Source organism: Polyodon spathula, chromosome 1 (assembly GCF_017654505.1).
Source record: "Polyodon spathula isolate WHYD16114869_AA chromosome 1, ASM1765450v1, whole genome shotgun sequence".
NCBI lineage: Eukaryota > Metazoa > Chordata > Actinopteri > Acipenseriformes > Polyodontidae > Polyodon > Polyodon spathula.
Window position 1 is genome coordinate 5,769,100 of NC_054534.1, and position 23,125 is coordinate 5,792,224.

At 38.6% G+C, this 23,125-nt stretch overlaps 1 protein-coding gene and 1 long non-coding RNA gene across 5 annotated transcripts in view; one reads left to right on the forward strand and one right to left on the reverse strand.

Annotated features, from left to right (window-relative positions):
- The window catches only part of LOC121313039 (adhesion G-protein coupled receptor V1-like), a 185,786-nt gene that overhangs the window by 154,848 nt on the left and 7,813 nt on the right, over window positions 1–23,125 (forward strand). For all 4 annotated transcript variants that reach the window (XM_041245163.1, XM_041245188.1, XM_041245171.1 and 1 more), the window contains 2 exons: window positions 2,265–2,422; window positions 15,618–15,739. In XM_041245163.1, coding sequence (XP_041101097.1) covers window positions 2,265–2,422; window positions 15,618–15,739 — 280 coding nt within the window. The remainder of the gene's footprint in view (window positions 1–2,264; window positions 2,423–15,617; window positions 15,740–23,125) is intronic.
- The window catches only part of LOC121313067, a 39,123-nt gene continuing 19,587 nt past the window's right edge, over window positions 3,590–23,125 (reverse strand). The window contains exons 2-3 of the long non-coding RNA XR_005949942.1: window positions 13,979–14,059; window positions 3,590–3,785 (exon numbers count right to left, since the gene is read on the reverse strand). This is a non-coding gene — a long non-coding RNA (uncharacterized LOC121313067). The remainder of the gene's footprint in view (window positions 3,786–13,978; window positions 14,060–23,125) is intronic.

Genomic DNA, 23,125 nt, shown 5'->3' on the forward strand with positions numbered 1-23,125 from the left:
GTAAACAGGAGAGAGAAATGTATTGAGAATAGTCAAGCATTCACTCATATAACAGGTAAGCCCACCAATTGCAAATAGCAAGAGCTACCATAGAATTCCTAGGGTCCAGATTACTTCAAAATACATACAAGCTCATGTAAACACTCCAGCTGCTCATGTCTACTCACACCTAGCGACTGGCATTCTGAGTATGAGACTGACCATTATAACATGAGGGTTGGGGCACCCAAGCTTTAACAGTCCAGTATCCGGGATTGTTACATTATGACATCCATAACTTTAAAACGCAGAAGTCAACAAACTTTTCAGCTAGTGCATTCTTCAGTGCAGCTGAAGTGTCTACTTGACTAATAGGGTTACCCCCCCTGCTGAAATGTTATATTTCAATTGTCTTATTTATCTACAAGATGTATTATCTCAAGTGTTCTCGACACATTGAATACATTACTTTGAATTCAATTGGAATCAGATAGTGGCAAGTTTGGTGTAAGTTGGGAATTTGTGACCTTTTGACAGTAATGAAATGTGCTACCCGCTGAAATGGCAACTCCCAAACCTGGCCACATAAACCAAATGGAAGACCTCTTCCAAGCTTGGGTTTTTGAAACCAGAAAGCTGTGGTGGTCATGTTGGATCTGCATTGCAAGTAAAAATGCCGCTCAAAGTAAAGTGTCTATGTCAAACACAGTGAACCACAATTGCTATGGTCACACATGATTTCATAGACTGATTGTTCTGTTCACAGGAAACAAATAAAGCCAAACTATGTGTCTAATTGAATAATACATTTTCAGAGCAAGAGGGGCATTCATAGACACATTGTCTTGCTGATTAGCAACGTGTTGAATTAATTGTTAATAACTCATAAATTTGTGGTACATTGTGTTTCTAAGTATGACAGTATAATAAACATACACAGTGCGTGGATGATAAAAATGAGACACCTGTGTTACTGTGCTATTTAAACAAGCACCCCTGTGGTGGCTTGCTTATTTCAGTGCCTCCTGTTCCCATGTTTGCCACACAATGAAAACTATTTTGATTTGGACTTTCATTAGAGAGGTTTGGAGCTCTGTAGTTTATGCATTTTTTAAAAGCACTCTGAGATGCTTATACACGAAGAAAGCTATAGAAATGAAATTGCTATATTACTGTTATTTCAGGTATAACATAGGCTACTGTTGTGGAGCAATGAATTTCTGCAATCTGATTCCATTTTTCAATAACTGTAATGGTTCCTTTTTCAGACAGTTAACGAAAGTGGTAAAGCATTACATTTGATGTGAAAACATAACATAGTTACTTTTTGTTACAGTTACAGAAGGACAATTCTTGCATGTCACATGAGTGCACTTTTCATATCATCTTGCTAGAAAGTGGAGTCAGAGGCGGGAACCAGTGGTTAAATAGCAGGAGCTTCAAAGAATATTTTGAGCTGCAGCCTGACCGAACTGAAAAAAAAAGTCTGTAAAATATAAAACTGAAAATGTAATGAGTAAATATTTGAAAGGTAATAAGTTACTCAAATGAATTACACATTTGTTAAAGTATCTTGTAACTGTAAAAGACTACTTTTTAAAAGGAACTTGCTCCGCACTGCATGTCCTCCACCTCATACTATATACAGAATGGCTAGCACATTGTTGGTGTCAAACTGATCAAAATGGCAGAACAGGGCAATTTTATTAGGGTTACCATAATTTAGTACAGCAATAACTACTCTTGACTGTTAAGTACACGCACTGACCCACAATCAGCAGCCTCCTACCTACAAATGATTATTTAACAAAACTGTTTTATAGAGATGAGTTGCACTCGTGGAAATCAGAACACAAAACGAGGCAATGATAAATGACACTCGGGATGACAAGTCACGTTTGAAAAGATTGAATAAACCATTTTAATTTAAGTATGATTATGATGAGTTATCAAGTAACAGTACTGTATAAGTTGTGAACGAATGGCTATAGGTGCCAAGAAGGTGTTCTTTTAAGCAAAGTAGCCGAAGCATTTACAATGGGAAATCTTTTTCACCACAAGGGTGTTCCCTTAGGCGAAGTGTTCTCTTAGAAGGTGTTCCTATACGAGGAGACTATTGTACTGCAATGACGACTCCATCAAACAATTGCACTGGTGGAAGAGTTTAAAAGCAGTGGGAATAGGTTATTGGCATTAACTACTAACGCAGTTAATGTCCTTGTATCAGTGAAAGTGTTAAAAAAAAAAACTAAAAGTCAGTAATGTGTACTGTGTTTCTGTCTCAGGTGTTTCATTCCCAATGTGTATGCTGCCCTGTCCACTGCTGCGCTCATCCCCCTGACCTGTCTCGTGGGCGTCTTCGTGGTGTTCATTCACGCCTACCAGGTGACCCCCCAATGGAAAGCCTACGACGATGTCTTCAGAGGAAGGACCAATGGCACAGGTATGGAAGGAGACTTCTACATCATTTACACTTGAAAGCTGCTTCCTGATACCAGACAGGTAATCTCACAACATCCGATGTATGCAGTCCTTAAGCGCAAGTTGAGTTTATTACCCTACAGTGTTTAAAAAAGCAGCTCTGGCAAGAGGTTACTGTTCCTCGTACTGTGTCAATGACAAGGCTTCTTGTTATAAAAACATCATTAAACATAAAGGTTGTAACACCATCACCCCCCATCCCCAATCTGGGGCCCTGTTTTGATTTTGGTGAGAAGTTGAAAATTTCCGATATGTTGGGTTTGACAGAGGCGCTTTTAAAATACAGAAACACAAGCTTATCTGATTATTTTACAGTGACCTGTGTAAGAATAATACCCTAAACAGAGTATAAACCTTATAGATCTATAATAAATATTATTGTCAAAAGGTTTCATAAACAGGTTATTACAGTGTCATTGAAAAGGGAGTCATTGAAAAAGTTTCAAGCTATTGGGTGGTAGAGCTCCAGAATTGAATTTAATGTACATGTCCTTTTCTAATTTCTTTATGTTCCATACCCTGCACCTTGGGGGACCTACAGCAGCGGTGTGTTCTGTTGTACCCAGAATGTTAATATACATAATGAAAGGCAATGTGTTTCTTTATCTCATATTACATTTCAAATGTTCCTGTACTGTACAGTCATTTTCACAGAACTAGTAGAATCTCCTGCAAAGTTACATGTAAGGTTTTGTTTACTGTAAATATGAGTTATCTTGTATGGGTATAAGCAAAAAGCCATGGGGAATTACCTCATTTGCACACCCAGGATTATAAGGGAGGCACCAGGGCATGGTTGTCAATTTTTACATAATTATCCATTGCAATGGTTTGTTTTACAAACCTGTAGATGTTTTTCATATTTTGAACTGAAGGCTGGTCAAGTTCCTGAAAGTACTGTAGCATAGTGTTTATAAAGTTAGTTACTGTACTCAGAAAAATGATACATTCTACAATCTACATTCTCTCTCTGATGCTTCAAGTGAGTTTAATTCTGTTTTTGCAACATTTGTTGTAAATTTCATGTCTGCCCTTGAAAAACAGAAAACCAGAAAATACAACTGCAAAAGTGTAACATAATAAAATACATTATGAAATATCCTTGAAGATTCACCCCCCACTAGGATACTGTGAAAGTCACTAAAGTGTGTCATGCGTCGTTCAAGTTCATCCCAATCCTACGCAATGGGATCGAGATCCGGGAATTGTGGTAGTGATGGAAGATGCCTGAAGTCTCTGATGCTCCTCAACCCATTCACAAGCAACTGGGGCACGTTGAATGGATGCATAATCATCTTGGAAATGGACAGACATTGCTGGGTAATCTGCAACGAATAAATTATATAAATTATAGCATTCGTTCGAACTTTGAGTATTTAAGGAAGTGCCAGATCCAATCGAGTAGACAGGTCCTAATGAAGTGACCAGACAGTGTATTAACTGTTCCCTTCTGTACGGTACAAACGCCACTAAACTGTGAGCGTGCTATTTTGATATCCATATTTTACACATGTCCAACATAGGCTCATGGCAGGACAGTATAATTTCTGTAGATCCGACAAGTAAAGTACTTGGTATAAAAAAAAGCAGTCGAGTTGTTATGTCTGTCAAGGCAAAATGCAGCCAGCCAGCCTAGCATGTGTAGCAAAGGTGCAGCTTTATCTATCTTTTTTTTTGCTTGACAATGCTAATCACTAAAGTGTCTATCTGCTGTCAGAGCTAATAATCAATCAATCTTTATTTCTTATAAAGCGCCTTTCATGATAAATCAGCTCATAACTTTTTAGAGATAAAAAAAAAATAACAAGATAAGGCAAGCCCAGATGAACACTTTGTGTTTGCTTGAACTGCTAAAAACAGAAAGCTGCTATCTGATCCTGTTTAGGTAATCTGTAGATTTCCCGCACATGCAGAATCCATACGGTTACTGCGTAAACATGTTTTCAGCAACTTCTTAGTCACTTTATTTATGGTGGCGGCAGACAAATAAAAGGGTGGATATCAGTAAACGACCTTGGGACGGGAAACACAGAGCTAGACAATTATGATGTTGAGGCAGCAACATGTAAGTGAGATATGTGAGCCACTCAGGGACACACAGCCCTCCTTTTATAGTCTTGCAGTATGTTTGAGAAGCAGACACTCCCAGCACAAGCTTTTAGCCTCTTCCCATCAGACGGTCCCATTTTGCCAGGTTTAAGTCCTGTCTAAATAATACAGCAATGATTTTAAATTCTCCCATTATATACAAGGTGTTTTTTTTTTGTTGTTGTTGTTCTCCCTTCCTTATAAAATTGTAAAGTTAAGACATCACCGCCCTGACTTGCTCTCAGTGTTTCTTTGAGTAGTAATATGATAGTAGGTTGTCAAGACTGTGATCCCTAGACTGACAGAAAACGTGCTGTGGCAAAAGCTTTTAGGCCTGTGTCTGACACAATGTGTGGACCTCGCTATGTTTTCATGTCTTGGTGTGGCTGACAGTAGGCAGCGCAGAGGGAGCAGCACAGCCTGACCCTTGGCACTGGCGGAGGTTCTATTTGTAGGATGGCAGTGCAGAAAGTCTAAAGGCTGGATGGGAATGGGGTAGATATCCTGCTACATGATTAAAGGCTGTTGCCTACTGGGTTGGTTCCGTCATGTGTCATCCGTCATTCGAAAAAGTCACGAGTGTTGTGGATGCTTTGTAGTAAATATACCTAGTTTCAGCTTTTTAATAAAAAATAAACACAATTCTGTTGTTACATCTTGCATAACGTTGAACACAAAAACATTGTTAAATGTAGTATAAACTTATTGATCAGCAAACGCTGATCATTAACCACTTTATTTTTTTAGTGCACTAAAGACGGAAGTTAAAACGTTTGCTAATTATTACGTTTCTTCTATACCAACAGTAATGTTACGCAATATAGGATTAAAAAAAGTATATATATATTTATATTACACAATAGCATAGAGTTGTCATAGCATCAAAAACTATGACCAATATTTTATTTGAAACACTCACTCCTGTAATAAATATATATATAAAAGTTGGGAAGCTATCAATGAGCTACTGAAAATACTTCACCATAGTGACCTTCTACTCTGTGTATGGAGCCAGAAATTCCATCACTTTTGTGTACTGCCCCTCTTTTCTGACTGTTAAGGCCAGGGGTCAGCAACTTGTCCATACACAGACATGCATGTCTGTGGCAAGAGTTCCCTGTGTCCGTGGCAGTGAATACGTCCAGCACACACACGCTTGTAATTGTATATAACTTCCATTTTGTTTGTCGGTGTCTAATCAAGTGATTACCATTGGTCAGTATCATTTTTAATGCATGTCAAAAAGGATAAAATCAAACTTGTTTTGATTCCAAAATTGATGCATCACCATCGTGTGTACAATTACGGACTCACATGTGCAGGGTGCACTAGGGAATGTACATGCTCATTAAATTAATTGACGCATCACAATTACGCATGTTAAGAACACATGGCGGAGTGGATCCAGTGGGCAAAGCCCTTAAAACAAACATGGAGTGCAGTACATGTAGCTCTTAATGTATTTTGGAATTGAGGACAGGGTTGATACAGTAGAAGGTGAGTCATGACATACTCCTACAAGAAAGGTCCCTAAATCATCACATCAGATCAAAGGTATTTTTGTTCGAAATAATGTAGCTCACAGTTATTACTGATGAGTCAAGATTCATGGAAATAACATGTTTGAATATTATGCCACTAAAAGAGACTACCTTTCACCACCATTGTTTAGTTTTACTTAAAAATTGCAACATTCTTTATATTAAACAACCGGTTGAGACATTCTAAATGTGTCAAGCAAAACAGCAGCAGAAGTTTTAGCTTAGTAGAATGTGTGTTGAAGTTTAGGAGATGATCACTGGATTGGACTGGTATCCTAGTTTATCTGCAGTGAATTGTGTTGTCGCACGGTCTCAAACAGGTTAGCATGTTGATCCAGAGAACTCCAGCGTGAGATGAAAAAAACTCCTTCGTTTTAAAGGCTCATACACCCACTTTTTGTGTATTATGTTGATATTAAAATATGAAAATGGTCCCTATTTTGAACATGAGTTCAATTTTGGATCACTCTTATCCAAAACCTAAACCCAGAGAAGGATATTGCTCACCCAATACTGTATAATTGAAGTATGTAATAACCGAGGTTTATGAGAGGAAGCAGATAGGTGGTTCCATTTAGTTCTTATCTCATTTGGGACTGAAAGGTAATGAGCTGTTTTGTTTATGTGATAAGATGTTCTTTCGATAAGGTACTTTTCACTTTGATGCTAACCTCAAAAGAACTCTAGTGGTTTTGCCTTTTCGTTGCCGTTTTAAAAGAGCACTTATATTTAAATTCTCAGCTCTTAGCTGCCAGTGCATGAAGGGGGCTACACGTTCATGGGTTTAGCTTACAAAATCCTGGCATCCAGGGGCCCAGTGGTATAAGATAGGGGGGTGTTTTTTTTTTTTTTTTTTAAATAAATTTATATTGTCAGCAAATTTTCTAGAAACATGTTAGTTGCGTGTCACAAAAGTTAAATTATTGCTCAAAATAGTTTCATGCCAGTTTAAACACAGTTACAATTGTTTTAATCCTCTCTGAAAAGTCTCCTTTAGGGTCTCTGAGTAGCTAACCTGGTAAAGGAGTGATGTGTGGTGTGCAGGACGAGTCATACAACGCAGGGTCATGTCACAGACGATTCCACAGGGAGCATCACATTAAACTGTGGGTTACATTAGGCAAAATCATCAGGAACTGTACACTGTCAAGCTCCTGAGTGTAAAGAGACTGGAGATCGGAGGACAGCAGTGAGATAGAACATAAACTGGAGATTCTGTATTCATGCAGTCTCAAAAAACAGAAAGCTTCCTTTGCTTTTGCTCCTGCTTCAAGTTAGGGCACCAGGTCTGTAACCAACGAGCTACTTGTAATGGGCATGGATTCACTTCATAGAAGAAGAGACAAATCCATGTTTGACACCAACCTAACCTTCCGGATATGATATTTGCTGAAGATAACTCTTATTACAGACATTTTTAGATGAAAAAAATGCAGTCAATTGCATTACAGTATTTGATCTGTTGAATATATTTATTTTGAAAAGGCAAGGTTTCTGTATTAATTATACTGCAAGAACAAAGACTGCAAAGCTGGTTATGAAACTCCATGGGCAGCTCTCTGTAGGTGGGCTCCTAGGTTATATTACAGGATGATATCATTTTGAAAAACATGTATCTAACTTTGTACTGCATTAAGAATGAAAACAGTGTTCATACAGCGTGTCCATTATGAAACAGTGTTCATACAGCGTGTCCATTATGAAACAGTGTGAAACAACACTTGATGCAGGAAAAGTATTTTCAGAGAGGTTCATTTTAGAAAGCAGTAAAAGATATTTAGTCCAGAAAAGATTATTGTCAATCATGTTTTTCCTCCTGTGTTTGTGTCTTTCTCCCTATTTCGCAGTTCTTTCTCTCTTGCACAATCTTGTTATTGTTTTCTGTCCTCTTTTTTAAAATATAGCCATATCAGTATCCTTTCTCACAATTCAAGTCATTTGGCTGAACACCCAGCGCCCGCAGCATCTGTTTATAGACAAACCGTTTGTCTACAGAGAAAGAGAAGACCAAACAGCTCAGCAGGAGTGGAGTTGATCTTTTTTTGCTTTACATGACTGTCAGAATACATGATTATCGTCGTTATACAATTTTTTCAGACTAAAGAAATGATCAAAACTAGCATGCTAAGTGATTAATGTTCAAACCACAAGTGATCGCTGAGAATCAAGCAAAGGATGATGAGGGTAATTACTGAGTATGCAGCTCCCCAGCTGAATAAATATCAACCCATTGTTCCACACCAATAACACGGTAAACAAGTTTGCTAATCTTAAAACATGTAGAAGAGGAGATAAGATGCACTAGAAGTAAGGTACTGAATCTGCACTGTAGTGCCCACATACCTCAATAGGTCAGGCTTGCTTACAAACCAACTTAAGTTACAAGGACACGGTAACAGCATGAAAGCGATTCACAGCGTTGCAGACTCTTGACACTCTCCCCAAAAAATATAATGGTGACCTTGACATGAACTTTAAGTTTCAGTTGTGCACATGTTTTGGAACATTCTCCTGTGCAGTATTTGATTACTGGTCTATCAGCAAACTTGTGTTCATAATAAAAGTCTTCACACATCCCGATGATAGTCGCTCAGCGTAACTACAGACAAGCCGTGAGGGGGCCTGCAAATTACCTTGTTGCAGACAATGTACTGTTATGTGCTGCTTCAGCAAAAGAAATGGGATCTCGACTGCTAATATTTCATGAGAATTTAAAATACGGAAAACACAGCCCACCTAGCAGCATAATAAACACGTCTATCACGTTGTGCTTTATAAGTGAATACTTCAAAATGCTACTGTGTAGTAGGCAAGCTTCAACCAGAGCTTATAACGACAGTGCAGTAGAAAAGTAGATTACATATCCTGAGAATTACTCAAACAGATGGGAATCACAATGCCTGCCGGTAGTACTCTTTATCATGGGTTAAAGCCAAGGCATATTCCAGTTTATTATATAAAGTGATTCAAGTGTATTTAATGAAGGGCAGAATTTCTTCTAATTAACCTGTAACTCACAACACTGCACGACCACCACAACTGACGTGCACATAATCTACTAAGGGCATCTCTGCACACCCTTAGTGCTTACCATGCCACTGCCTGGCCTGGAGCACCAACAAGGTTAGTTTACTGACTTATTTATTTACTTTATTTACTGCTCTAGGTATATTGCAATAGGATGTTTTTTTTTTGTTTGTTTTTTGTTTTTGTGTGTGTGTGTGTGTGTGTGTGTGTTTATAGGGTGTTTGATCTGTGTATATCATAATACTGAATGGGCATGATATACAGATAATGTGTTTCAGATGTTTTGTCTTTCATCACAACCTTTGACCCAGCAGTTCAGGTTCAGTTTGGTGGTAAACACAGGAGTTACTTAACTGTATGCCTATTGTATATTTTCCGTTTTAGGTGACCAGTGACCCCACAGGTTTATGTGACCTCCATGTAGTTGGCATGCTAGGATGTGTTTTGCCTTTGTGTCTTGAATAAACAGTGTCATCCAAGAACACCCGTACAGCTGCTTTTCATTCCAAAGTAATCATAAAAAATAATGATTAAGGTTTACTGTAACTGTTGCCCTTACAGTGTATGTTTACTTACAGTACATCTTGAGAACCGCTTCTCCAATTGTAATAAAACAACACTATTCTTTACCACTCGTTTGTGAGTGTCAGAGAGTATTATATGGGAATATAAGATTGTTACTATTTCAGACTTAAGTTTACTTCGTGTACTGTACTCCCTGAGCTTTCAGTTTTAATTTACAGTCCTGGCAGGAATGAATTAGCCAGGATTACACCAGGTTTGCACACCAACAACCACATTGTGCAGATCCGTAATTCAACAGACTTGTCGTTATTTTAGGGTAACTTTGAGAATTTATCTAGTGAAGTTTAAACAATTGAAGACAGGTTCACAAGACGGGCCATCAGTATGTTTTTAACTTTTCATGTGTGCAAACCGGACACCGAAACCCACACGCTGCAGCTGTACAGTGTTTTGTGAAGGAAGCATTTAGAGATCAAACCTCACAAGTGGCTTTTGCTCAGTCACCCACTGCTCTGCCGGTGGAAATAATGACATCCTTGCCAGAGTGCTTTACAGCAGTAGGAGCAAACTGAAAAGAATACAGACTGTGCTGGCAATTAGATCACCGCTGCACACTCACGAGCGTTCGCAGTGATTTCCACCTTTTATAGGGGCTTTATTTTAGAAACTGCAGGCACATACTGTATTTCTCAGAATCCTTCTGTTTGTGTTTCGTAAATGAGGTTGTGGCTCAGCTACAAAGGATCAACGTGTCACTCAGTGTCTGGAAAAACCTTTTTATAACCGCCTTTTAACAAGGCACAGGTCCCTTTTTTGTGTGGCTTAATTGTTTTCTGTTTATTCAGCATGAGTATTTAACAGAATACTTTGTCATACCCCATTAGCTTTTTTTATTGGCATGTTTGTATTCCAACAATGAAAAACGAGAGATATGAGCTTCACTGTCTCCCCATTCTCAGGTGACAATTCTTATTGCAGTGTTCATGCACTGTGTGTTTGAATTGTTAACTAAGCATTTTATATTAAATAAATCACTACTGGAAAATGTCCTTCTGTATTCTTATTTAATCAATATTTTCCAATTTGCACATTGATACAAGTGAATTAGGACACCCCTGGCTTGAGTTTAAGGTTAAAGTGAGGGCTAGGGGTAAGGTTTGGCCATTTTATTCATTCACTCTGAACCCTAAGCCAATGTGTTGTATTTATAATTGAGATCCTAACATATTATGGTGTAATTGAATTGTTCACTTGGGCAAAAGCATTTTAGTTTTGTTAAATGATACAAACATCAGCCTACTGTATCCACACACAAACCTGAGAATGTGAAACAATGCACTCCGTTTATAAAAATCACATCCACCCCAGATGATTTGATTCTTATAAGCGGTTAATGGTTAAAAGCAAACTGATATGATTACAATTGGCAAAAGCACCTACGCACATCAGCAGTTTAAATACAGTATACAAATGTCAATGGCGCTCAATCACTGAGGACAAAACAGTCAAAACAAGTCCTTGTGTGTAAGCAACTTGTTATAATCAAGATTATGTTTACTCAAGGCTGCTGAATCTTATTTTACTACTACCCTCAAGAGGGTGCCTAGTTTAACTGTTGTGTGGTGTTACATGTAATGGTCTTTAAATTAAAATGACATTACAGTACAATATTTTACTGTGAGGCCTACCACTGCATTTAAGCATCTGTGGCTTACTTATTTTCAGTTGCGATGCAAATTTCACAGTTTTTCACTAAGTGGAAATACAAAGCTCTGCAATCCCCCCTCCCCCCCACCGTGACGCTACCCCCCCCTCACCGTGCCGCGTATATCACACAATGCTGTACTCAGTATTCAGTATGTATTTAATGAATGTGTATTCACTTTATTGAAACAGAGTTTCATTAATAGAGAATACAAAAAACATACCTGCACAATGCAGTGGTGCAGTCACTGTTTGATTACAAACTTGTCCAGTGTTTCCTGTATCATTGAACGATCCACGCTGCGTACGTGCCTAATCATGTGAGGTGTGATCAAATTCAAAACAGCTTTATTGGCTGTTCTTGTCATTGCAGTTAATACAGTACCATATTACATGTAGTCAGTATGCCCCGAAACTATTGCTATAAGCGGATTGCTTGATTCTTACAAGCAGATTATTTTTTGCAAGTATAGGAATCATTTTGTCCCAGTGGCTTTGATCACTCTATGCGGTTGATTCTTATATCAGTGATACTTATAAACGGAGTGCACTGTACTCAAACTACATAGCAACACAGTGACCTTGTTACTGGCCTGTTTTGTTCGAAACCCCTCTGACACATCTGCATTTTATTGTGACTGAATGAGTCTCCTGTTTCTGGAAAAAAATATCTTTTGCTGCTTCTGGACCCTGGCTCAAACCACAGTGTGGAATTTGCTTATGCTTATGGAAAAACAGAGTGAGGAGTCTGGAATAAACTGACTCACATCCAGTTTTATTCAGTTTTATTTTTCTTGACTTGTTTGGCACTAACTCTGGTCTAGCAGTTAACTGTGGTGGCAGAGTTTTCTCAGGAATGCTGCCTTGTTTTTGCCTTGGAAAAGATTCTAGCCTGATTCTTCAGTGAGGTGATTTACAAAAAGACCACTAGGGTTTTGCAGATGGTTTAGTAGCTGCCACTGTTTCTGAGGGGGCAGCTGCACATCCATTTAATGTGTCCCACCCAGTCGTTCTGCAATTGTACCAAAAAAGTAAACAATGCCAGAGAAGCTTATTTGCGAGGTTGGAAAAGTGCCTGATTAATTCCTTTTTTTACTTTAATTGCCTGTGTTTCTTCAGAAAATCAAACACTGGCCAGAACCTGCCTAACTGCTCGGTGCCAGTGAAGTTTCTACTACACAGATTCTTGACCCTTCTAGCAGACATGCTGTTTATCGTGTATTGTTTCCTTTATTTCTTGTGGGAATTCAACTTTCGTTTTTTGGCAATGAATTGGTTCATCATTTGCTGTGCCCAAATGTGTTCTTTTCATAGGTTCTTTTGCACAAGTGGCACACACTTGTGGCTATTTCAGTCCATTCCAATTCCTGATGTTGTTCCCAAATGATAGGTTCAATTAAGCAATTAAAGACCAGGCTGGAGCATGACTTAGGACTGTCCAATTGAATAAATAAGGGCCTGGTTGGGACACGTCTCTGGAATGAGACACCAGTGAGTATCACTGTTCTTGCAAATGTGTTGCTGCTAAGTTATAGGAACCCTTTAGGAGCTGACTAGACAGAGTTCTGGGAACAATCAGCCATAGAAACCATGCGAGCAGAGGCGGGTCGGATGGCTGAATGCTTGTCTTGTTGACATTGTAAGTTTTGAGAGACTTCCATGAAGACCAACTAGACTAATCCTAGAAGTCCCAGACCTAATTAGCCTAGAAAATATGGACCAGGAACAGAGATGACATGCGGAGATTGAGCGGAGTCAGATTCAGGACAGAGAACGATCCGTGTATAGAATGGAATGCCAAACCATGTTGTTGCTGCTGGTTCATCGGGATCCTTCAAGATCTGCTTGGTTGTGGTACTGGGAACAGTTAGCTCTTTGAAACTGAAGATGCATTGATAGGCTGAATAGACTACTTTTGTTTGGCCTCCTACTTGTTGTATGTTCTTACACTATTGGTAACCACCAAACTCAGATTGAAAAGGGCTTGGGTCTAGTAGATTGGAAGGGCCATCATACAGCAGAATGTGGCACTGGTTCAGTCTGTCACAATGGTTTCACCTTTTTGATTCGTTGTTCTTTGTTCTCCCAGTACTGACTAGAACCAACTCATCTGAGATCTAACAAGACTGTAATCTAAGTTGGCAGAATTGCTTGCGGTTCTGTTATATTTGGAAAAATGAATGTATTATGTAACAGTTCATGTCCTCCCTTCAGTGTCATTTTTGTTATTTATAACAACCCAACAGCAGAAGTAGATAAAAAAAACAAAAAAAACAAACAAAAAAACACAAACATCTTTGGCTAATGTACAGTAATCATTTTAAAAGGACACAAAACTTTGTTTTGGGTCAGACCTTTTTAGTTGAATGAGGACCAGGTGGAAAGATTTTTGGTTGCTGACATTTTCGGTACACCTGGGAACAAGTCAACTTACTGACTTAGAGACAGATCACAGCAGCCTATAACTAGCTCACATGCTGTAAAGTCCTTCTAAAGCTTATTGTATACAGATGTCTTATCTTATCGGGTGGTTTAGGCTTGAGGTGAGATTTTACATCCCACCCAAAAGCTTCTTTGTGCTGTTCTTACCATATAAGTGTAATAAAACACTCTCAGTGACAAAACAGTCTTACCAAGTGCTGTTGCTGTCTCTTGTGTACCTCGTACTGTTGCAAGTTGTTATGTCCTGTAACGTTGCCTTTCTTTTGAAACATCTGTGGATAAAGTAACAATGGTCATATATGATAATATGCACAGTTTTCATATTGTTTGCCCACAAGGAGAAAAGTAAGAACGGACAAAGTTGCAGACAGGAGCAGTTGAACTAGGTTGAGTTTTTTCTCTCCATTGTTTAAAACATTTTCAAATAAACCTGGACACTGAACATGGGCCCAATATGGATACAAAAATGGTATTGCAGAAACTAATATCCCCAAGAAATGGGTTAACAGTGCTTTCTCTCTCAGTGATGTATGCCAAAAACACTTCTGCACTTTTTTTCAGCCACTGGGATTGATTCCAGTTTAAGCACATTCAGAATGCCTAAAGCTACTGGAAACAGCAGTTGCCAAGTTATGGAACTTGATTACAGTATCCTAATGAATTCATAAATGTATTTTCGCTGCCTACCCAACAGCAATAAAACAGTTGTTTGCATTGATAAGGGCTTTTAAGAAGTCTGGAAAAAATTAGTCATTCACTCTTGTCTAAATGGAAAAAAGTGTAAAATGATCAACAGAGCTGTTTTCCATTATGCAGATAGGTTGAGTGCAGATATTTCATTTGGAAGGCTTACAATTCCTGTCCTAAAGGTATCCTAAAGTGACCTTATGATGTTATGATGTTGGTAGCTGTGTCAGGGTTATTCACACATGTGGCTAATCCAAACCATGATTCCAACGAGGTCCCTGATTATTTATTGAACTATCCAGGAGTTTGTTTCAACCAGGTTGTAAATGGTTTAACTCACCTGGATGGAACAAAGCTCTGAGTTGGAATTGAGTTAAAGTGCTCTCAGTGAACAATCTGATAAAAAATAAACTTGCAAAGTAGATGCCATTGTTATACAATAAGAAATATAACTACAGTAACTCTTGGTGTGATGGGACCATGGTCTTTCTCTGATTACACCAGCGCATGTCCTTGTTTTATTAAGCACGCTTCAGTGCTCCTATGGCTCTGTGGTTTACTGACACCTGATTTCAGGACTTTGTCCACATTGAGTCCCAGTGCATGGTGGTGGCTAGTGTACAGTATAGTGGGTAAGGTGGTGCAGTTGGTTAATGTATTTCAATATGGCTCAGGGGTGCTTTGATTTTTGTATAGTTTATAGATGTGATTAATTATTTATCCCTTTTTTAATGCTATAAAAAATACCTTAATGTATTATGTAGAAGAATAATGAACCCAGTTATACTTCCCACCCTGTATACGAGGCATCCTGTATATGAGGCACAACGTGCGTATAGTACTTTTTCTATATAAACAAAGAGGATTAGCAAAGCCAACCCAAGAAAACCAAAACATTTTAAACTTGTGCCTTGGCTGAGTCAGCCATATATGGGTGAATCAGTTTAAAAGGTATCCTTGCTAACCACTGTACCATTCAATTATACTAACATCAAAGCCTAACAAGAATGTGTTTGCTGTGGTCATTAGCAGTATTTTTTACTTTAGTGTGACAGGGGGACAGTGTTTGCGGATAACCTTCTTCACAACAGATGAAGTCATGTCAGTGAATTGAAATGTGGCCTGCATGTTTTTGTTTTTCAGAGGTCCCGCTAGTGATGTATCTCTTTGCCCTGATTTCTCTGGTGTGGCTCTGGGGTGGCCTACACATGGCTTACAGACTCCTTTGGATGCTGATAATGTATGTCATCTTCAACAGCATGTTGGTAAGTGCTTTTTTTTCTTATTTAACATTACTTCCAGACAACATCTACTGTATCTGTGGTCTTGTGAAACAGCATTTTGAGGGCTTTTAAAATGTTTCTCAGGTTGAACTGAGGACGCTTAATAGTGTAAGTCCATTAAGGGTCATTCACACTGAGTGGGCAGAGCGGGCGATTTTTTTTTTCCTTGTTTCCCATTATAGTTAACCTAAGTGTTATAAAGAACATAAAGTTTACAAACGAGAGGAGGCACGTAAAATGATGTACCAACCGTACAATAAACCATTAGAACATTAAAAAAACAAAAAATGGTCGCTTCCATCTCTGCATGGGATGATGATCTGTACCGCCCATCCAATAGATTTTCCAAATATAACAGTTGCTTTACGTGCATTTACAAAAACAAACAAAAAAAAGATTGTCCAGACCGATTCTTGGAAAAACAGTAGTGCTTTTTATTTTCTTTCTTGTCTTCCACTGCTGCGATGCTCGGCCATCGTGACTAGGATAGTGGAGACTGGCCAAAACTGACAGTGACAGGCAGCAGGTCACCCTGCGGCGCAAAAACAACCCCCCCCCCCCCAACAACAATAAAATATTCACAGCAGCTAATACATGCTTAGGCAGTAAACAACGAAGATTATTAACAAACAAAATATTGACACATTTTTCTTTCTTTGATTCTCTTTGATTTGATAAATGATAACAAAAAAACTTTTCTTCCTTTAGTTTTCATTTTTTGTTTCATTAGCTTTAGGGTGTGTGTTTGTTTAAACAAACAGCCAATCTCTTTCAAGGGCTCATGGCTTCCCTTGGTATTTTTTTATGCAGCTTTGGTCTCACCATATCAAGCACCACTGTAAAATAGTCCATAGGGGTGGTGTTGTAGCCCATTTTACATAGTTGCTTAACTATGAAAGTTAACACCACTAAGTGATACATTGTGGTATTAACCCTTTACTGCCCTGGGTATGTTGCAATAGTAATTAATAACTAGTTTCTCAATCTCAAATATATTAGACACTGGGCAGCAAAGGGTTAATGAGCTGATGCCTTGGGCAACCAAAAATCATCACTCTAGCTTGGCTGGATAAAAGAAAAAATTATTTCAATCCTAAAATTCTAGGTGATGCAAAACTTTTGGCCATAGCTGTGTTATATTCCTCAATTATATGAGTCACTCATGTTGGTACCTTGACCCTAACCCTGTTTCCATGGAAACCTGGTCATACTCAAGAGGGGAGAAGCTGAATGGAAGGAGAGAGATCTCCAAGGCTGTGTATGCCTGTCAGCGGTTTTTCAGAACAGAATTCAAAACAGAGGGATCCTGGTAATTAATGTGCACTGGAGGAAATGTTGGTACATTTGGAATCTAACAATAAGTAGTTTTAACTCTGAGGTATTTGATGCTCAGATTACACATTTAACATACGCAATATTGAAACGTGTTGATTGTAATCTCCTTGTTTGATAATTTCAACAATTACTAGGTATGACAGGCAAGACTACTGATTACATACGCTTCCTACTGCGAAGAAAAGCTTTTGCTGGGCTGGATCCTTCTCATATAGGCTGTGGCATGATAAGAGACAAAGTGTCCCCAGACAGGCATTATGAGAAGCCACAAGTGAAAGAGGATGTTTTATGACATGAAACCAAAATTAAAGTCAAAGCAAGTCTTGAGCTTTTCAAGCTGTGATGTATACAGGTGCAAGTGGGTGCCAGGGGGACAGCAGTGTGCCCCAGTGTGAGGGACGAAGGACGAGGTAATAACAGAGTGTGATGCAGCTTGAGCCGTTGGGGTATCACAGCCAGGGCAGCAGGCATTCAAGAGCAAGCTGAGGAGGTAGACCCAGCTACTGCAAGAAGACAAGACAGGGGGACGAGCTAAAAGCACACACATGCAAAATAAGCTCGAAAACATATCTGTGAACAAAAACAATGTCTACAACTTTGACTGAGCTTCCTGTTTTTAAATGGACCACTGCTATCTCTCCACAGCCACTCTGTAATTTGATAGGTTTTACTGTGATTTTAAGAGACACACCACACTCATGACTTGTGTGTCTGTAAAATGAACTGTGTGTCTGTACAAACCTGACTAGACCTGTGTACCCCCCCCCCCCCCCCCCCCCACCATCTACCCACATGAAAAAAGAATTATGTATCATCAACTAATCCTTGGTTACAGCATGCCAGAAAAACAGACTGAGAATAGACTGACAAAAACAGAATGTCTCTCACTTGACAGCCTTTTAGACACAACGAGATAGGAGTAGCAATGATAAAAGGAACTCTGCAGCACTATACTAAAAGAACAGGAGGAGTATTTTCGGAGAGAGTGCCAAGGCTAATTGGAGGAAACCAAAGTCTCGTTGTTATCAAAATGATTAGGATAAATCATATTCTTGAAACTGCTGTTGTTGAACAACCACCTAGAGCAGTTTCATAAATATTTTGTTTATCAAAACGAAAGTTTTGTGACTAGAGCCTGATATGACAGACGCTATATACATATTAATCAATGCTTTGTCTAGACAGCTGTTATACCTCAACTTACCTAAGAAACATTGTCAATCTAAAGGGGGCTGTCATTGTCAGGTAGTAGTTTCAGTCTTTGCAAGGTGACTTTACATGCACTGTAGCAGCTATTCAGGGGGTATGCATTCAATGGAAGCCTTTACTATAGCCTTAACAGCATGCATTTTGGTCTTGCTTACCTTTGCAAGAATGAAGGTAAAGTTTAAAACAGCAAACCAGTGGTTTCCATATAGTTCCTTTGCTTAACTATTCTAATAACAGACATTTATAAATATAAATACCAGCCTTCTTGTCACAAACGAGTTCTACCATAACCCAATAAATTAGCAGTTTACATCATCCAGTTAGGAAATGGCTATCCCCCCAATAAACTACAGGGCCAATACATACTGCAGAGACATTTCAGAAACAGACCAGGCTTAATCTAATCCAGAAATGAGTCCACAAGACAGGGCCATTTTTATACAGACACCCCAAGACAGACATAAACATATTGGAACAGTATGTTCATTGTGTTCCAGGCAATTGCCTTTCTAGAGGATATATCAGTTAGAACCACATAAACACGTTTGGCCTTGTTTGTAAGCAATTTGTCCACACAGAAGAGTTATGGCCACAGCTGTCTATTCAGGTCCTGTTTTGATGTAGATGTCAGTGGCATTAGTTAAGTCCATAAGCAAACAAGACCCTACTGGGTGTGTTATTAAGCAGTAATAAACAAAAGACACAGACACACTAACAGACAAATACGAGTTATGTAGTCTTTGTAGAGGGGTGGACAAAGCACTTGTTTGTATTTTCCCGATTGCAGAGAGTGAGAAAGCTGTCTGTCAGGATAATGAAGTATGCAATGATCCTAGCAGACAGCTTGTTCAATCTGCATTCTCACTGTCTTCTGCTGCCTTTGAGTATCAGTAAGTCTTGACCAGAGATAAACCCATCTTAAGTGGCATTCTGTGGCACTGTAGAGCTATAAAAACAATTAAATCAGATGGCAAAAACTTGAGTGGTATACATTATGTTTAAAAGCATTACAAATCTTAGTACCCCCCCCCCCCCCCCCCCCCCCCCCCCCCCCCCATTTCTTAAGCAGCCCTTTATACTGCAGATCCAGTTATAAGGTGGCATGGTTACGCTCTGATTTCCCCATAATGCCATTCAGCTAGCACATTCGTTCTCATTATAAGGAGAAACACAAATCTTGTAACTATGGCTCCTGACTAGCATTCTAAGGAGGAGCATTAGGATGGTCCATTTGCTCATGGACAAAAAAAATTTGGGATCACTCATAAATCAGTTGAATAGTACTAAAGAGGACAGTATTGTTTTCTTCATAGAAAAACAGGGCAGGATTTACATACATTACATGTTGTGCCTCTTAATCGTACTGTAGATGCTTGTATGGTGTGTAACATCTGTTCCTCAATTCTTATTTACCAGGATTCTCTGGCACCTTTTTTCTGTGACAAATGTGGAAATAATCAAATTGTTCTAGTGTTATTTATTGTAACAGATTATCATCTGCTTTTGTTTTGTTTTTGTTTCTTCCAGTAAACTGTGAGAACAATAAAAAACATGAACAGGTTACTGATGCAAATTGATTTTCCACAAACTGTATTATAAAAAACGAAATGATAACATTGCTTTCTGCACCCTTTCATTGATACTGTGTTGTACTATGGTGCAATATTCTATGGTATAATAAGTTTTGGTAGCACATGAATAGTAATGTAATTGCTGTAATAACTGGGTAACTACATTGGTTCTTGTCTCTTTACATGATAACTACTTTGTAATTACATTAAATATAATCTTGTTCTTGGATTTAATTACATGGTAACTCATATTACTCACCTATTCAATTAGTAATTACCATGTAAGAGCATCAGGTATTGGTAGTTAATGTGTTATTACTATGTAATTACACGGTAATGCCTCTGTAATCTAAAGTGCTACCAAAGTGTCCATCAGCACAACCACTGCATTCAACCTGGACGGTCCGGTGAACTTACCAGCATCGTATTCATGTGGATCAAAGACTTTTAGTAAAACTCAGCTTTACCAAATGGTCTTGAAACAGCAGTTTGAATTTTGAGTCACTGATCCCACTACTTTTCAGTCTCATTTTGACTTCTATTTGGTAGTAGTCCGTTCCCCTACAAACTACTGGAATAAACCTGGAAAGAGTAAATCCATTCCTATATGAAAAATACTACAGTACCATCCGAAAACACAGTGCTTATGGAGCTTTTACCTCATCTCATCTCACCAACAGTGAAAAGAATCTGGACCGACAGTGCATCACAATACACCAAGTGAGTGAACGAACCTCAGAATGACATTGTTTATCCTTGAATAAACCCAGCCAGTATATTTTTCAGTCTCAGCATTAATTATTGTAAAACTAATTACCAGATGATTATCGGGCCACATTATTAATGGGTGAATACTTGAAATGAAGTATTGCCTTTGTGTTTCCCATAGAAAGTTAGATGTTACTTTGCTGTAAAACAAAAGGTCAGGCAGTGCTGTGCTTTGCTTCCTGTTCTGGGCTCTGTGATTGAAACCGAGTGTGTGCAGATGATACAGTGTCATTTCGGAGAAACTAAACGCTTCCTGATAATGGTAGTACATAGTTTTAATGGTGCTGTTAACGTGTACCATACATTTATGTAAACATTGATAAATATAGTGTCACACATGGAGCGCTGCATGCAGATGGTCTTTTTTGTTTGTTGTATGGCTGTTTTAGGGAAAAGAACAGTATAGAAGTTGAATTGTAACTAGGTCCAAAGGTTTGTTGGACCTTGCTTTTCTTTGTTTTTTTGCTTCTGGCCAATCGAGAATAGTAAAGCAGCAGCACGGTAGTTCTTTAGTACAGTAGTAGTAAACACAAGCTGAAGGACATTGTTTCAAGCTTAGGAATTAAAACAAACAAAAAAAATAATTTTGTCTACTGCATTAAATCTCCAGCAGTAATATTATTGTTTAAGGTTCCGTCTATCTGTGTATGTTTCAGAAAGGACCGATGTTATGAGCTCGCTGGTGGAGGTACTGTACTGGGATTCACGAAACCAAGAACTTCTGGCCTTTTCTTTGAACTAAACTCATGCACTGTTTATAGCATCTAATTGAGTTGTAATGAAAAGGGCCTCCAGGGCAGTAGATATATCATGGCTTCGATTGCCAGTTTAGCAGTGAAGCTGCATGGTTTAGAGCAGGGGTTCCCAGGAACAACATCATTATATATAATAAAGAAAAACAACGATAAAATACAAATGAAGATAACAATAAGATTCAAAATAGAAAACTTAGATGAAGTTTATTCACAGTGTTACAGGTTTAAGAAATGCTTTTCACCTGTACATTTTCTTACACCGTGCTAATAGTGGGCCGCAGAACAGGGGGGCCTAGGGTAAAAAAGTGTGGGAACCTCTGGTTTAGAGTTTACACCCTAATATTTACATGGCTTGGCTGGGATTTTACTGCTACATAATAAATGAATGGCTAAGACAATGTTTGCATAGTAACAGAATATTCCAGTATTGCAGAATGAAAGCATCGCGCTGTTGTAGGCAGGAGAGTGGGAGTAGTGTGATTGAAACTAGCTCTACAGCATATCCTTTCTTCATTCCCTGGACCAGCATGGCACATAAGTGCAATAGAGTGACCTAGAAAGCTGCTTTTAAGTGTGGGGCTTTGATGGCCATGGCTAAATTAAATAATGCAGCTTTTTTGTTGTTTTTAAAGTAAACAGCAAACATTTAAGCACATATCTATCTATCTATCTATCTATCTGTCTATCTTGCATTTATATAGAGTCCTTCATATGTTCACATCCCAGAGCAATTCAGACAAAAAGAACAAGGGACAGTTTTAACAGTTAAAGGCAGCTCTGAACAGATGGGTTTTCAGTAGCCGACCACGAGAAAAAGTTGAGTCTACATGTCAGATTTCGTCTGAGAGGGCATTCCAGGCTTTTGGGGCATAACAGCCAAATGTTTTGAGATTAGCTCGAGGGATCTGTAGCATTCCCGCGCTAGATGATCGCAAAGTGCACTTTGGAACATGAGGGACAGTTACATCGGACAGATAGGTTGGGGTCAGATCATGATTTATACACCAGTAGAATAATTTTATGGCCAGGACTTCACAGGGAACAATTTGTACCTTACATGTCATACAGTTATGTTTAATATTACCCTAGAATGTAATTCATCAGTGTCTTGTTAACTACATTTTCCATAGTTGCAATGCAGACTTGTTTAACAGTCCAGTTTGTTTAATTTCACGTCTGTATCTTGAGCTGTTGTGACTGGCTACAAACATGCGACAAATAGCCACCCGCCTGCTATTCTGTACAGCAATATGAGGTGTACAAATTACATATTACAGCCCTTTTATAGGGCATTAAGTGAAGCTGAAATGAAAAGGAGGATTTCCTTTTGTTGGTATAATAACATTTTAGAGGAAACAGAAAGAGAAAGTGTGTTTTGTGTTGACAGAAAAAAAAAACACTTCAAAGGAGAAGCTTACTGGCAACATTTGTAAAGCTAAACCAGTTAATCATTAGTTGTTACTTTTTACACTTGAAGTTAATCTGTTTACAGGGCACACAATAACCTACGTTGAACTTTTAGCTGGGTATATATCCTTGAGCAAGCCTCTTTTATTTTGCATGTCCTGAAGCAGGGGAAGAAAATGTGTCTCCTCCAGTCCAGATTTCTGTTCCAGCAATGAAGCCGATGACCAGGTCCTACAGTACCTAATCAATTAATAAAAGATAAAAGGAATTGTGTTGCTGTTCACTGTAATTATAACAGTGAATGATATCAGCCTCATCCTCCA